Source organism: Canis lupus, chromosome 3, assembly GCF_048164855.1.
Source record: "Canis lupus baileyi chromosome 3, mCanLup2.hap1, whole genome shotgun sequence".
NCBI lineage: Eukaryota > Metazoa > Chordata > Mammalia > Carnivora > Canidae > Canis > Canis lupus.
The window spans coordinates 32,626,783-32,643,111 of NC_132840.1; the positions used below are offsets into that span (position 1 = coordinate 32,626,783).

Consider the following 16,329-nt stretch of genomic DNA (forward strand, 5'->3'; position numbering starts at 1 on the left):
AAATCATCATGTGCAGGGAACAAATCCCATCCTTTCCAAGGGAAGACACAACAGAAAAAGAGCTCACTGTATATACCTAAGACATTTGAAGAACTGACAAGTTAGAACCCTCAGCTCCTGTGATAGTTCCTTTTCACGAGGGAACCACCTGCAGGAGGCCACGCTTGGGAAAATATTGAGCACCAAGTGTTTAAGAAACACCAAGGCATCAAGTGCCTATGAGTTAAAGTTTATTCAAATAATAAAACTGCTCTGGGTGTCAGCTCAGCACTCTTAGGTACACGTAAAAAGCATAAGCCAAATGGGGTGCACCCTAGGGTGTGTGTTCATTGCTATCAAATTAGGAAACCTTAGGGAAGCCCAATGATGCTTCAGCACTAAGACCACCCAAAGGACAGAGGAGCAGAAGGGACCCTGGCCACCCCTGGAATGGGACCCACGAGCTCTGACCAGGCACCAAGGCTGTAATCAGTAAAGGACACAGACCAGGTCTTGGGAGATGGGGGGCTTTCATCACAGGGCAACATGCAGATGGAGCAAAGAAAAGGAAGCCGGGGTGAGGGCCTCAGAAAGTGTTCTCAGCAAGGGAGATGGCCCTGGAGGGAAGGTGGATGCAGTGGATTGGGTGGGGGGGATAAAGCAGGTACAGCCACACCTGTACCCCCTACAGTTTAGGGGTACAGGTGTGGCTTTGGGGGGAAACTTCTGTCCAGGGAAGGCAGGTGTGGCTAGGGTACAGGTATAGCAGGGGAAATAGCTACTTCGGGGGGCAGGTGGCACTGGGGGTGGGACCTTTGCTGACAGGCTGGGGCTGAGGGCTGGATAGATGGGGAAGCCACAATGTACGCGGTTGGCAAAAGACATGTTCCCAGGGCTGGCAGGAGTGATAAGTGGGGACAGCAAACAGGCCAGGGGACCATGCTTCCCTGGGAGCAGGTCTGACAATGGGGGTGACCAGCAGGCCCAGCCCAGAGAGGGTCTGATAGAAGTTGTGCTGGAACCCCGACCAGTCCCCAGATGGCCAAGGAGCCAGGGAGATCATGAGTGTGCAGGACCAAGCACCAAGGGGTGGGGGTGGGAGGGCACTGGGCCTGCCCTGAGGCCTGGGAGCAGGGTCAGGTGCCAGAGCCAGCCCTCACATCAGTCTCTACCTTGTGACCAGCTGTCCACATCAGCTTTCTATCCTGTGCCTCTGGGATCATTGCCTCTGCTTGCGGGGACCTCGCAAACCTCCAAAGGAGAGGAGGGCAGTACCAATTGTGAGGCTCTTTCAGCCCATGCGACGTTCAGGGACATTGGGGGTGGCCCTCCAACACCCACCAGCATGTGTGGTGGTGACACACAGTCAGGGCCCAGGAGGACTGCCTCGGAGAGGGTCTGTCTCAGTGTGTGTGTGCACATGTGTGTGCCTGGACATGTGTCAGCGAGGTGGTGGAGGGGCAGGTCCAGCCTTTGGCTGGAAAGCCTGCCCAGGCCCCAGGCTGTCTGCAGTTCAGGGTGCCTGGGCTTGGCCATAGGGTCAGAACCATGAGAATCCACAGGCTGGGGCAGCTGCAAGGACCAAACCAGCCAGGCGGAGCCATGCTTGGCGTGACGGGTTTCTGGGCCCTCGAAAGGCCAAAGGCTCTCAGCTGACCACTATCCACTCTTCCCAAGATGGGCAGGACCCTTGTGATGCACTGGGAGCCAATGAAGGAGCATTTCCCTCAGGATGAAGCATGACCTCATGGAGCCCGTGGGCTGGATGGGCAATAATGCAGCCCTGACTCTGGTGAATAAACAGGAAGGCACCTGATGCGCACCACCCACTCTGGTGCCAGGACACGCAGGTGAGTGCGATGCTTGCTGCCCTCTGCCCCAGGGATACCTGCGGGCGGGCCTTCAGCAGCAAGGTGGTCAGCTGTGGGAGCAGGAAGGGAACAAGCTGCTCCCAGCCATGAGCCGCCCCCAGAACCAGACAAATAGCAGGACAGATCAGGTTCAACACGAGTCCTCCTTAGAGTCAGCCCAGCCCCTGAGCTCAGCCAGACAAGCAGGAGGGAACGTGCAGGTCCCGGGCAGGCAGCACCGGCTCCTGAGAGTGGCCAGCGATTCCCACGCGTATGGACGGGGCCCCCTTGGCGTGAGCCTGGCGGTGGAGGTGGGTCACCGGCCACAGATGGGTCCCCAGCACACCGAACTGGGAGCCTCACTGCAGGCAAGGACGTGTTGGGTGCGCACCGCACAGCACACACCAGCACATGGGTGGGTTTTCCCTGATGGTGAAGTAGTCACTCGGTGGAAAATACATACAACTGTTCGAAGGAAGTCACCACCAGGGCAGATCCACATCTCACAGGTACATCACCGACATGTTGGTGCGCTTCCTTATAAACTTTTCCTACGCATTAATACAAGTATAGGCTAAAAGCCAATTATGCTTTTCCCATTCAAGGCCACACTGTCTTTTCTCCCTTTTTGTTATTATGCACTCACCAGACACAGCTTGGTGTCATAATATTACCCGTCTGTGGCAGGGTTTGCTTAAGACAGCTTCTGTGAGGTCAGGCAAGCACCTCATCTCTTGTTTCTGATTAGAATTCTAGGGACCAGTTCAGAGGGCTAGTGCCCAGGGGAGCCAGGATGTGGGTTTGCGTCACCTGACAGGTGAGCCACGGGGAGGCCGAGCTGCTCATCCCAAGGCTGGCCTGGGAGCCGGGACTAAGAATTGGCCCCAAGCTCTGGAGGTTGGCCACATCCTGGGGTCCCCCCGGAGGGGCAGGCCCCATGCCTCCCTCAATGCTGCTCCCTGGGGACCACAGGACTACCCTGCAGGCCAACACTCTGGGGTGGCTGAGGGTCCTGGCTCTCAGCCAGAGCTGTGGGGCCTCTCCCGCCCCTCCTCAGCTGTGCCCTCTGCCTCCTCCCCCAGCACCAGCCATGTTCCACCCTTCTCACAAACAGGACTGCGGGGTGAGTGCCGTGGTGTCTAAGGGAGAGGTCTCGGGTCTGGAATGGGCTTTTGCTAACTGGAAGGTGGCTGTGAACTTTGTACTTGCACTGGGAGCCAGGGGATCTTCCGGCAGCTGGGACCAGGCTCCTCAGTCCCTGGAGGGCCCAGCTCCCCAGAGGGATGAGTCAGGCCTCTAGGTACCCAGACAGCAGAGGGGAATGAGGTCTGGACTGCATGCCCCTCCCCAAAATCCTTAGGGGGTCAGGGAGAGCACAGTCCACATGGCCAGGGTTCCCAGAGGACACACCTCTGTGACAACAGCCCCTCCGAGGAGAGGCCTGCAGGGTCCCCAGGGACTCTGACCACACAGCCTACTACACCCTTACCACCACTCTTGAGTTCTGGGGCGGGGGAGGCAGTACTCTCCCAAGAGCCAGCCTTAGGCATCTGTGCAGACCACAGCCGCACACGGTGAGGCTCCAGGGCTGTGGGTCCCCTTGGCCCCTTTGTTTCCACCATCATATCGTCAGCACACAGGGACTCTGCTCCAGGACACGCCCTCAGTGCCCATGACCCCGCCACGCATCCTGCGCAGGACATGGTGTCCAAGCACCCCTCGGCATGGCCCCTGCTTCATATCCCATGAAACCCCAAATCCTCCAGAACCATCCCACCCTCCCTCTGTCCCCACCCAGGCCACCATTTGCGGCGGTTTGCTCACGTACTGCTGCCACAGCTCTGAGAAGCTTCTTGTGGCCTTTGTCCTGTGAGCCCTCCGTTGCCAAATAAATATTTACCCAGGGTGGGGCTTGTGCTCAGGGTTAAGCATTAAATGGGCCTAAAGTCAGAGCATCTGGTGGCAGCCGTGTATGGGCCGGGGCAGCCAAGGGAGTGCGGGGATGCAGGCCTGTTGGCACGCCACATTCCCGGCCTCCCCATCCAGGGCAGAAGAAGAGCTCACCCCTCAGCCAACTCCGCATCAGGCGAGGCCAGCAAAGGGACTGACCAGAACAGAGGCAGAGGGAAATCTGGGGAACGTGAGGTGACAGGAAGCCATCATCCATACCAGAGGGCAATCCCCAAGGCTGTAGAATTTATAGGACTTCTTGCTGCGTAACAAGAGACCCCACCTGTTGTAGGTGGAAATGACAGGTATTTGTCATCTCTTTCTGAGGCTCAGGGCCCCGGGGCAGCTGTCCCTGCAGTGTGGGTGTCAGAGTGTGACTGGGGGCTCCCACGGGGCTGCCCATGAGGGCTGGTGTCCCCCAGGGCAGGCAGTCCTGAAGAGAGCCCTGAGACAAGCTGTGGCCTTTTCAGAGCCAGTCTGGAAAGAGCTGCTGCCCACCTCTGTCGCATTGCATCCACCTTGAGGTGAGTCCGGAGTTGGCCAGGGGAGGGGTGGCATGGGGGACAGGTGCCTCGCAGTGGGATGCCTAGGCAGATCACAGGTGGCCAGCCTTAGGTGCTTGGAGTTGCAACAGCCACCAATCAGGATCATTGCCCACTCAGTTTTGGTTTTGTTTTTTCCTGGAAGTCATTCATCCCATTTATGGATTTGCTTGTGTTTACTGGTGAACTGGTGACTGGTTGGTTCAGAATATAAAGTGGGAGGACTTTAACTTAATTCATACAAACGCATGAGCACACATTACCCTCATGGGGACAGGCCTTCTCTTCAGAGACCCTAGGAACCAATGTGCACGCTGCAGTCCTGGACACCTATTGTCTGACAGCACCTTGTTCCACAGAAATGTTGCCACATGTCATCCTTATGTGGTCTTTTCAAGCATTAAACTTAATTTCCATAAGAACAGCTCCATGTCTGGGGCCATTCCATCTGTTTTTCACTTAAATCACCGCGGCATCTTGAACTTGGCTGAGTCTCCAAGGCAAACCAGTGTCTGGGCTGATTTTGTATCACCTTGGCTGGGCCACAAGGGGCCTCAGCTATGTGGTCAAACATTATTCCAGGTGTTTCTGTGACGGTGATTTGGATGAGATTAGTGTGTGAATTGGAGAGTCCTGTCCGTGAAGGTGGGCCTCATCTGATTCATGGAGAGGCTGAATAGAACACAAAGGCCAACCTTCCCCCACCAGGAGGCCATCTCTCCCGCCTGATGGCCTTCAAACAGGGATGTCTGTCCTCTCCTTCTCTACGCTTGGCCTGAGCTAAAACTTCAGCTTTCTGGGTCTCCACCTTGACAAGTGCAGATCTCAGGACTTCTCAGCCTCCACGGTTGGGCGCAAATTCTTTACGGCAGATCTTTCTTTGTATATATACCCCACTGGGCTCCCTGCAAGGAGCCTGCTTCTCCCTTTATATCTCTGCTTCTGTCTCTCTTTCTCATGAATAAATATTAAAAAAAAAAAAAAGGAAAGAAAAAGAAAATGAGAGCGCAGAGGTGCTCAGTGCAGAGGGAGGTGTGATAGCCGCCAGGTCTCCTCTGAGGTGCTGGCGAAGGTTTGGGGAGCTGGGGGTCCCATGATTTGCCTGGAGGCACGGAGTGTGAGAGGGTTAAGGAAGGCTCCCGTCCTCTCTGCTGGGAAGGGGCTGTCTCAGCGCCAACCTCAAGATCACTCCGACGTGCTTCAGTGTGGAGGGACCAACATTCAGGTCTGAGAAGCCAGCACCTCCCTGAGAAAGGGTCTGGATTGTCGCCAGCACAGCAGAACCACCTGGGCCAGTGTCGGGGCTGGCCGCCCATCAGACAGGGGCGCCACCTGCAGGCCGGCCTGAGAACGTGCCTCCCTGGGAAAGGGGCTGACCTGAGCAGGCCACAGGATCCCACTGTTCAAGGGTAAAGTTACCTCAGCCCAAAGGGAGGAAGGGGTCCCCTTTCAGCCCCACAGCAGGTGGCAAGGCGAGGCCCTGCAGGATTGAGGTCACCAGGGCAATTTCCTGCAACGTGCCCAGGCCTCAGCTAGGGGGTGGCCGAGCCCTGAAGGTAGCGTGACCTCAATAGTCCACCAAGTGGGACAGGTGCTACAGAGATTTGCTAATAACAAACAGAGTATTGGCTTCCCTGTAAGGCTGGTTCTTTGGAGTTTTGAGGACATTCCAGCAAAGGTTGAAATGCTCTTTGGCTTTCAGCTGTGAGCAAGGAGCATTTGGGGCCCAGGGCTCAGCCTGGCAGGCACTGTGTCCATGAAGCCAGCATCCTCCAGGCCCCATTCCCACTCAGCCTTGTGGCTGACTCAAGGCTGCTTTTTGTGCTTTGCCAGGTGCCAGGTATTCACACTGCATCCTTGTAGCCCTAGGGTCCTGGGGGGCTATGTGCTGGGTTCCTGCTGCAGGTGCCAGGCCTGCTGGTGGTCCCTGAGCAGTGAATGTCCCAGCAGGGCCTCCCCTTACACAGCTGAAAGGCAAGGCTGGGGTAGGGAAGCCTGGGGCATCCAGCTGGGCTTCCTGCTGGGCCTCAGATGTCCACCATGCACCCCACAGCCTAGGGAAATGGGCCTGTTGAGGACCGGGTTGGGGGAGCTGTAAACATGGCAATTAAGGCCTCCTTCTAATTGCAGGCAATCAATTCGCTGAAAATTGAGCCTCCCCCAGCATTAGGCTGTTTGGAAAGAGCTAACAACCTTCACCTGCTCCCTGTGCTGTGCAGATGTTCCTGCAGATGGGCGTGGACAGGGACATCAGGTGTGCTGAGGGTCCTGAGCCTGCTTACATCCACATATGTCCCTCAACAGCTGTGCCAGGGTTAGAGCACCTTCCCACCTTCCTGGTCACCGCAGAGAACACTCTCTCGAGGGAGCTGGGGCGCTGGGAGGAGCAGGAGCAGGGAACTTAGACTGGCCCAGGAACCTGCCTTCCTGAAGCAACCTCAGAAAGGCCTCAGATGGGAAGCTGGCTGTTTTGCTAACGCTTCTCTGGGGCAATCCTGGCTCAAGAGAGTGTGGCTCGTCAGGGGCTCCGTTGGCAGTTCAAAGACGGTTTCTTCTCTCAGAAGCTGCAGGTCCCCTTTGTCTAAACAGCCACGTTATAGGAAAAAGCTGGGCATGAGGAGGGTGAAGACAGGACACAGGACAGAAACCAAAGCCCAGAGGTGGGAGCCAAGCTGCAGGGAAGGTGGAGGAGCAGAGCTTCCAGAGTCCCACGTGCCCGCTACTCAGGTTCCCAGCCAGTAAGATCTTCCTAAAGACGAGGTGCCTGTCACTGTAGAGAATCCATATCCTTGAGGCTCCTCCTTCACCCCCATTCCAGATGTGGCTTCCACTTGCCTCCCTGCTCCCAGAGGCGGCTCCAGGACATGGCTTTCAGATGCTAGTGCTAGTAGGCTGGGCTTGACTGGGCCCAGGTAAGGCCTCTGCACAAACTTTGGAGATCTGGTGCCTGGTGTGGGGGGGATCTGCTCGTCTTGCTGCTGCCCAAGATCAGCCTCAGCTGTAAGTTCCTCTGTTTATCAGACCCTCACCTCCCAGCCTGGAGCATCCTGCTCCTTTCTTCAGGCTCTCTTGCCCTCCTCATTGGGGGCCAGTTTCAGATTTCACCAGGGAGGCTCCTGAGGAGCTGGCACAGCAATAGTTTCTACTGGGGAGGGACACTATTCATACTGAATAAACACAGTATGTTTATTCTATTATTTTATGCCACGTATGATGCTTGTGACCACCCTGCAATCAAGATGCAGCCTGCTCCACCCCCAGAGGCCCATCCTGCTCCCCTTCTGGTCACCCCCACCATCCCTAACCCCTGGCAACCACTGTTGTCAGCTCTCCACCTCTATAACTCAGTCATTTCAGGAATATTAGGTAAGCAGAACCATACAGCATATTGGACTGGATTTTTTTCACCGAGCAAATGCCAATGAGATTCATCCAAGTTGTCTTAAATTATTCCAAAGTGACTCTTAACTTTTCCAACACTGTACGTTAGTTGGGTTTCATTTTACAATACCAAGTCTAAGAAGTTTCCTCTTATGAACACTGGCATATGAACAATGGCAACACTAACCCTCTCATAGGAAGAGTTCTCTTCTGCTTTACAAACACAGAATGTGTCCTGATTCCACTTGAATGCCCCAAATGTTCGGGTATGGCTTTTTGACTCTCCCAACCTTCCCCATACTGAATTTGAAATCTCCGCAGGGTAGAGAGGTGTCCATGCAGGGACACAGCCAGCCCAGCGGGCCAAGGTGGTGCCGCTGACCTCGAGATTTCTGTGGGATCCACTCCCTGACCACTGTGGGTTTCTATGGGCACCAGCCCATGTCCTATTGTGTGTTGGCCTACAGGAGTATACCACACACAATTGCTGAATGAGATTTTGCATTTCTGTGGCTCTTAAGATAGTTAACTAGATATATTTTTTGTTTTAGTCTAGGGAATTGTAACTTAATGGGCTTCTTAAGAGATGTCCTTGTATTATGCACTTAACCTAATAAAATCTTGTATTCTTTCATCTTCTTGGCACCATTCTAGCTCATGGGGTTACTTAGAATGTCCCAAGAACATCTCTCTTGGCCTTTTCTGGGCCACAGGGTGCCACTGACCTTCAGAACATTTACCTGGGTGCCGTCACTCTGACAACAGCTTCACAGGTCTTGCTGGGCTTTCTCTGCCTGCTTACACAAGAGGAGTGGCACTGGAGGGGGGGCAGGTGTGCACCACCAGGCAGTTGCTTGGCAACGAGAAAACCAGTCTAGGGCAGCCCAGCCCCTACATCAGGAGAAAACCTCCCTGGATGCCTGAATGAGGGAGAGGACAGGAGATACTTGAACAGCAAGGTCTAGGCCATGACAGGACACGTGGAGGACATGACCGCCGCCAAGAGATGCCCAGGAAGGCTGGGGAGGAGGCTCAAGCTGGGAGGTGGATGTGGCAGGGGCTGAATTTAGGAGATGAGCTGAGGCGGTGGGGGCAGATAGAAATGGTCAGCTCTGAGCTCTATCCTGTCACTCCTGGGAGCACCTGTGGGGACTGGCAATGATGGGGGCTCCTGCTAGAAGGGTTCAGGCCTTCCCTAGGCCTCATCTTGCCCCCCAGCTTGGAATCAATCAGGCCCAGAATGGACAGAAAGGTGGAAGCCCATTGCTGGGCCTAGTGGGAACAGCCTGTGGCCACCGTCCTACGGCAGCTTCCCCAGCCAGCTCCATCGGCCCTGTCCCCCAGTCTTCCTGGAACACTGGCCTCCCACCTGACTGCCAGGCCTGTGACCCACAGAAGCCCCCGAGGGGTAGGCTGACAAGCTCCAAACCCTTTTATTAGCACACATGAGAGTCATTAAGTAATGGAAAACCTGTGAGTGCTGCAGGATGCTCACAACTGTTCTTTTTTTCCTGGGGCAGCTCCGCAGCAGAGCCTGAGAACACACTTGGGGAAACGCCCCCGGCCTCGCGGCCTCGGTGTCATCCTTCTGGGATGCTGTACAGGTCAATCACCCACACAGACCCCATGGACAGCCCCCTCGCCATCCGTGAGTCCTCGGGGCTGTGGGGTGGCGCGCCGGCTCAGAGAAACCCCAGGTCACACCCGGGTCTTGCCGGCCGGGCAATGGGGACCCCAGGTCTCTGCTCACCTGCAGCCCTGTTTCTTGGCCACGACACCCCCTGGAGGCGCCCCCGTGCCCTGGACGGTGTGTTGCCACCCGGGGGACCAACCCCAGCATCAGGAGGGTCTGAACAAGCCGGACACGCTAGGGGGTGTGGTCAGCCCGGGGGGGAGGGGCGGGTGCCGGCAGGTAGGATAGGACCCGCCCCCGCCCCTTGAGAGGCTGCCTGAGGTCTTCCGAGCTGCAGAACCGGTCCTGTCAGCCCGAACAAAGATTCCTTCCTGGGCCCGGCGCTGGCTTCTGGTCAGGACTTGGGCGTCTGCAAGGGCGCGGGGACGCCCGGAGCGCCCGCTACAGAAGGCCTCCCAGGGGACAACGTCTTCACTCCCCCGAAGGAGCCTCTGCTGGCCCGCGGCTGAGGTGACGTCACCTGGCCTGGACCCGGCACGTGACCTCGGTTGTGTGACGTCACTCCTGTCCTCCGTCCTCGCGTCCAGCCTCAGCCCAGACCGGAGCTTTCTATACTCTAAAACCAATAGTGTTTGTTCAGCGTCGTCGCCTCGGGAGCAGACTGGCGGTCTTCTCCTCCAGGTAGCCTCCGCTAAGGCAGACATTGGCCGAAGCCCCAGCGACCCCGCACGTCCTCTCCGGCCCCGCGCCGCCGCTGATTCCCGGCACAGACCCCGGCGGACCACGCGCAGCCACCTGCGGGCCCTCCTCCCCGGGCTTCCCGGTCTCCTAGCAACGCCAAAGATGGCCGGCGCGCGAGGACTCTTGGGGAGTGTAGTTCTTCCCCTCTTTCTCAGCTCGGTCTGGGGCCCAACTATGAGGACCTAGGCGCCCTAGACTACACTTCCTAGGTTGCTCCGCGCGCGCCTCCCACGACCTCGCGAGAACCCAGTGCCGGAACCCATCTGGAGAGAGGGAGCTCTCGAGGTGATCGCCGGGAGTTGTAGTTTGAGATGGGGAGTCGCGCTGCCTGGTACCGGAGTTGAGACGGCAGAGAGACTACAAATCCCAGGGGGCGCGGCGCGGCCGCCTGGAGGGCGGGGGGTACGAAAGAGGAACGCGAAGGGCGCCGGGGTGAGTGAGGGGCTGGGGGCGGGCGCGCGGGCTGCAGGGGCCGGGGGCGGACCCGGGGCGGACCGGGGACGGGGGCGGGGGGTGGCCTTGGGGTGCGGACCCTGGGATCGGGCGGTCTGGGCGCGGCGCGGGGCGAGGAGCCCGGACAAAGGTCCGCGGGGATCCGGCTCCCCTCGGGCTCCGAGCCTCCTGCAGGTGCCGTCCGCCAAGAGAGCCGGTGGGTAGCTGGACTTAGGGTCCCCGCCCCCGGAGTCGTGGAACCGGGGCGGGGTGGGAGGCCGCCCTGGAGCCCTTTCTAGGCTGGCACTGTCCCTTGAGGCTGCTGGGTTCTTCGTCCGTTTGTGGCCGCGAAATAATCAAGGCTGAGCCTCAACGTCGGTTTTCCGGGAGCGTGTAGTCACCACAATTTGATATGTTAATTCAAGGATAATTTAAGACTAGGTCGTTTGGATACACTTGGATACGGCTTTTCAAGGATTTCAAGGAGTAGCATTTTGGTAAATGCAGTTTCTCCCCCCAAAAACTGTTCTTGTGACAATTCTTAACCCGCTTCATCCTATTAAATTCGAGGGTGTCAAACTTGGCCCCGTTTTTTGTTCTGTGTTTTTCTGAGTATTACTACACTACACGGAGAGGGCTGAGCTGGGTCTTCGTCTCCCGGTGGTTTTGAACCCGGGGCAGCCCCGGAAGGGCGGGTGCAGGTGGTCCAGGTGCGGGGTGGTGGTGGTGGGGAGCTTTAATAGCCCACCTGGATCATCCGGTTCCCACTCCCAGCTAAGAGCCGCTGGACTGTGTTCAGCCAGAATCATGATGGCTACATTGTTTGCAGAAGTTCCTAGAAGGAAATAAAATCTGAATTATCAGGAAGTTTTCCTAGCATGTGCACACCCCACGCCTGCGCTAGTAAACTCTCCCCAAAGGAGAGCAAACCGATGTCCTGCTGGGGATCGCCTGAGTGGGCTAGTCCACAGGCAGGACCCCAGAGGCACCTCCCAACCCCTCCCTTACTCTTGTACTCCAAAGTATGCTGTGATTTATCATCTAACTCATTTGAAGAATGACTCTAGTCCCCATAGCTCTGAGAATTCCACGTCCTGAGGCTGAGAATGCCTTTGAGTGCTTTTCCAGCAGGCAGAGCCCTGGGGTACCTTGGGGGGGGGGGTCCACACCCCTCACAGAATGGTGGTCAGTGGGCGCCTGCGTGCTGCCCTTAGCATCTGCCATAGTGTCAGCAGATGGGAATGTTTCCTTTATGTCCATTCAGATCGACCACAGCCTTTATTTTCCATTACAGCATGAGATAGGATTTTCAGATGGAAAAGTGAGTTCTTATTTTTCCCTCAGTCATATTCTGTGTTGGCTTCCTTTGCTTGCTGAGAAGACAACCAGCAGTACCTACTCTGATGGGAGGAGGTCCAGTGGGCCTGTGTCGGCTGCCGTCAGTGCATCAGACCCCGGAGCTGGTGACCACCCATCCGCCCCCCTCCTGTCTGGCCACAGCCCTTGGAGGCTGGGGGACAGCTGCAGCAGATATTTGTGTGGTCATTCAGGCCAGGCTTCTGGCTGCAGTGCCTGTTTACAAAGTTGTCCTGTCAGCACTAACCCCTTACTGACTGACCACAAATAATTCCACCCAGTTAACCCTGATGCATTGCTAGTTTGGAATCACAGCAACCTGGAGGCTTTATTTCTTCGCTGAAACCAAGTCTCCTAAGGAAAAATGAGTTGTGAGAGAACATATAGTACACTTTAAAATTTCACCAAATTTTTCATTACCACATAGAAATATTTTTACCCAATCATTTAACTTTTTGGCTCCACTACGATTTTTCAAAATGAATCACATCTATTCAGTTAGTTATCGAGGTGTAATTCACATGCAGTGAAATGCACAGGTCCACTTTGACCAGTTTTGACAAAGCTGGGTGACCTGCACACTGATTGTGATAGAAAACATTTCTGTCATCCCTGAAAGGGTCCCCTGTGTTGTGGGCTGGATGGTCATGTCCCCAAATCCATATGCTGGGGCCCTAACTCCCAGTGTTTTGGTGTTTGAAGGTGGGGCCTTTGGGCAGTGGTTAGGGTTCGATGAGGTCGTGGGGGGTGAGCCGTGTGGTGGGATTAGTGCCTTAATGAGAAGAGAGAAATCTGCTCACAGGCTTAGGGAAGGGCCGTGGCACAGTTTGAGAGTACCACCCGCAAGGCTCAAAGGGGCCTGTGCCAGGCACTCCTGAATCTCTCTCTCTTTTTTTTTAAAGACTTTATTTATTTATAGAGACAGAGAGAGGCAGAGACACAAGCAGGCATCATACAGAAAGCCTGACGTGGGACTCCATCCAGGGTCTCCAGGATCACACCCTGGGCTGCAGGCGGCGCTAAACCGCTGCGCCACCTGGGCTGCCCACTCCTGAATCCCTTGAATCTCCCAGCACTTTGGGGTCTTTCCTCCAGACCCTGGGTGTTGCAGTGTTGGCACTCCTAGGTTGCACCACAGTGCGCTTATCTGCCCTGTGATGGCACTTGGTGTGGTTTTTTGGGGTTTGGTTAGTATGACTGAGGAGGTTATGGACATTCTTGTACACATTTTGTGGGTTTGCTTTCCTTTTTCTTGAGAAAATCCCTGGGAGTGACACTCCCTATGGGTCTCATAAGCAGAGCAATGTTTCATGGTGGCTTTAATTTGCATTTCCTTGAGCTTAGTGATGCTGAGCGCTTTTCCACCTGCTTATTATGATTCATACCTCTTTTCTGAAATGTCTGATCAAGTCTTTGGCCTTTTTTACAATGATCAAGTTGTAAAAGCCATTTATATCTTCTGGGTACACAGCTTGTCAGATACATATTGCAACTATTATCTCCCATTCTTTGACTTGCTTATTCATTTTACTAATGGTATATTTTAAAAATTCACTTAAAAATTTTTGGAATAATATTAGATTTACAGAAAAGTGGCAAAGACAGCCAGTTCTCCCTTATACCGACCTTTAGGTAACCACAGTGCATTTGTCAAAACTAAGAATCAGTGGGGCTGTTCCTGTTGCTCACACTCCAGCCTTCGGATTCCACTCCGTTCCCCAATGTTCCTCTCTATGTCCCACACTATGCTGAGTGTCATGGCCCCTCTGTCCCCTCTGGGATGTGCTGGTGTTTCTCTCTTACTCTTTCATGACCTCGACAGTTTTGGGGAGGACTGCACAGGTGTGGGGTCCCTCATTTGGGGTTTGCTGTGCTTTCTGGTGCTGAGAGTGGGGTTGGGGTTTGGGAAAGAACACCCCAGAGGTGAGGTGGCCCTCTTGTCATATCCCATTAGTGGGTAGTTGGCATCTGTAGGACAGCTCGGGACACGTTAGCCTGGTCACCTGGTCCAGGTGGTGTCTGCCAAGTGTCTCCCTGTCCCTTTTGTCTTCTTTGGGAGCCACTCAGTGAGACAGTTGCCCTCCAGGGAGGTTGGGGTGGGGAGCCACCGTATGATTTGGATTTCTGTGGGGAGCATTTCTGTCTCCCCGTACGTTGACTTATCACTTGTTTCCTTCTGTCAATCGGGACTCCTGGATGTTTGTTGTACACTTTGGGTAGGATCCAGTACTGCGCTGGTCTGCCACTCGCATCATTCCCACTTGGCGGTGGGGAGCCCTTCCATTTGTTTGTTTTGGGGGCACTTCCTTACTTGCTGGCACTACCAGGTGCTCCAGGGGCAACTCTCCAGGGAGCCCTGGCTTCTTATATTGCAGGACGGTGTGTAGAAGCCCAGATCTGGGCACTGATTCTGTGCATTGCTGCTGGGGTCACTGCCTGGAGCCCTCCTGGTGGGCAGGGCTAGATGATCTGGGGTCGGTTATCTGTGTGTATCTGTACCCAGCTTATTTGTAACCTTCCTGTGAGAACCTGGCTCCCACCCTCCACCATCCCTTTTTTTTTTCCTTTTCTTTTCTTCCTTCCTGAGAGAGTGGGGGAGGGGGCGGAGGGAGAGAGAGAATCCCAAGCAGGCTCCATGCACAGGCCTGAATTCCGGGGCCCTGAGATCACGACCTGAGCCAAAGTCAGGAATTGGTCGCTTAACCAAGAGCACCACCCAGGTGCCCCCTGCCATCCACCTTAGATGAGGTGTCCAGCCCAGCCCCAGTGTGCACATTAAAGCTCTTTCAGAATTGTTCACCCACATTCTGCCCCCACAAGAGACAAATTTACCAACTCAAGTACAGTGCTCATGTGTGGTTCTTCTTATCTTACCTCTCAGGCAAGTACCATTTTCCAGAGACACTGAGATCAGTTCCTGGTTCCCATCCCCTTCAGTGTGGGATTGTCCTACATTTGTAACACAGTCAGTCGATGGTCACAATCTATTCCGTCTTGCGATCCTTGACATTCTGTTTCATTTTTTTTTTGCATACGTTAAACTTTATTCTCTGTGATACATGCTTCTATGGATTTTGACAAATGCATAGTCTCATATCCACCATAATGGTATATTTTGATGAGAAGTTTTTAGTATTGATAAAATTTAATTTATGAATTGGTTTTCTTTTTATTTTTTTTTATGTTTTTATTTTTTTCAAATTTTTATTTATCTATGATAGTCACAGAGAGAGAAAGAGAGAGAGGCAGAGACATAGGCAGAGGGAGAAGCAGGCTCCATGCACTGGGAGCCCGACGTGGGATTCGATCCCGGGTGTCCAGGATCACGCCCTGGGCCAAAGGCAGGCGCCAAACCGCTGCGCCACCCAGGGATCCCAATTGGTTTTCTTTTTAAATTCGTGCTTTCTGTGTCATTTCTAAAAGTCTTCGCCTAACCAAGTCACCAAGATATCCTCCTGTATTTTCTTCTAGAAGCTTTATAGAATCTGTTTTCACATTTAGCTTCATGGTCCATCTCTAATCTTTTCATATGATTTGAATGTAGGTCCAGTTTTTATTCCATGTGAATAGCCACTTGTCTGGAACCATTTGTTGAAAATGGATCCTACTCTATTTTCCTCCATTGAATTGCTTTGGCCTCTGTCAAAAATCACCTGACTGTGTTATTTCTGGATTCTCTGTTTTGTTACATGGGTCTGTTTATATTCTCACCAATCCAACTGTCCTGTGATTGTAAGTCTTCAAGTAAGATCATGTAAATCCTCCATCTTCTTTTTAAAAACTGCTTTGGTTCATCTAGGTTCTAAGCATTGTCTTATAAATATTAGAATAAGCTTGTGAAAAAAAAGAATCAGCTTGTGAATTCCTCAAATAAAAGGCTTTTGTAATTTTGATTAGTATTGTGTGAAGTATAAGAACATGTGGAGACAATTTACATCTTAATAATGTTGAATTCTCTAAAACACTGACATGGATTAATGGGTATTTCCATTACTATAAAATGGCGTATATAATATATGCCATTATGGTATATCTTTCCCTTATTTAGATCTTGAATTTCAGCAGTGTTTTATAGTTTTCAGGATAGAGGTCTTACGTATTTTAAAATAAATTTATCCCCAGGAACTAGCAAATAATGTTTTTTTTAAAGATTTTATTTATTTATTAGAGAGAGAGCAAGAGAGATCGCAGAGGGAGAGGAAGACAGAGAAGCAGACTCCCTGCTGAGCAGGAAGCCCAGTGTGGGATCATGACCTGAGCTGAAAGCAGATCATTAACCTACTGAGCCATCGAGGTGCCCCAGCAAATTATGATTTTGAATGCCTGTAAATGATATTTATTTATTTAAGTTTCATTTTCCAATTAGTTGTTGCTGGTATATAGAAATAACAATTCATTTGTATATTGACCTTATATTCTTGGAACATTGCTAAATCCACTTATAAATTATACTAGCTTTTATCTG

General features: G+C 53.4%; 1 protein-coding gene across 10 annotated transcripts in view; it reads left to right on the plus strand.

Moving 5' to 3' along the window:
* Positions 1-1,994: 1,994 nt before the first annotated feature.
* The window catches only part of C3H1orf159 (chromosome 3 C1orf159 homolog), a 33,719-nt gene continuing 19,384 nt past the window's right edge, over positions 1,995-16,329 (plus strand). The window contains exons 1-3 of one of the 10 annotated variants that reach the window (XM_072820191.1): positions 1,996-2,140; positions 9,223-9,350; positions 10,017-10,508. Coding sequence is in view for 3 of the 10 variants with exons in the window: in XM_072820201.1 (XP_072676302.1) it covers positions 6,541-6,575; positions 9,223-9,350 (163 nt within the window). In the remaining 7 variants the exon portion in view is untranslated. Of the gene's footprint in view, positions 2,141-5,316; positions 6,576-8,271; positions 10,509-16,329 lie in introns of those variants that run through there. The other 9 variants (XM_072820192.1, XM_072820193.1, XM_072820189.1 and 6 more) reach the window with 9 other exon arrangements.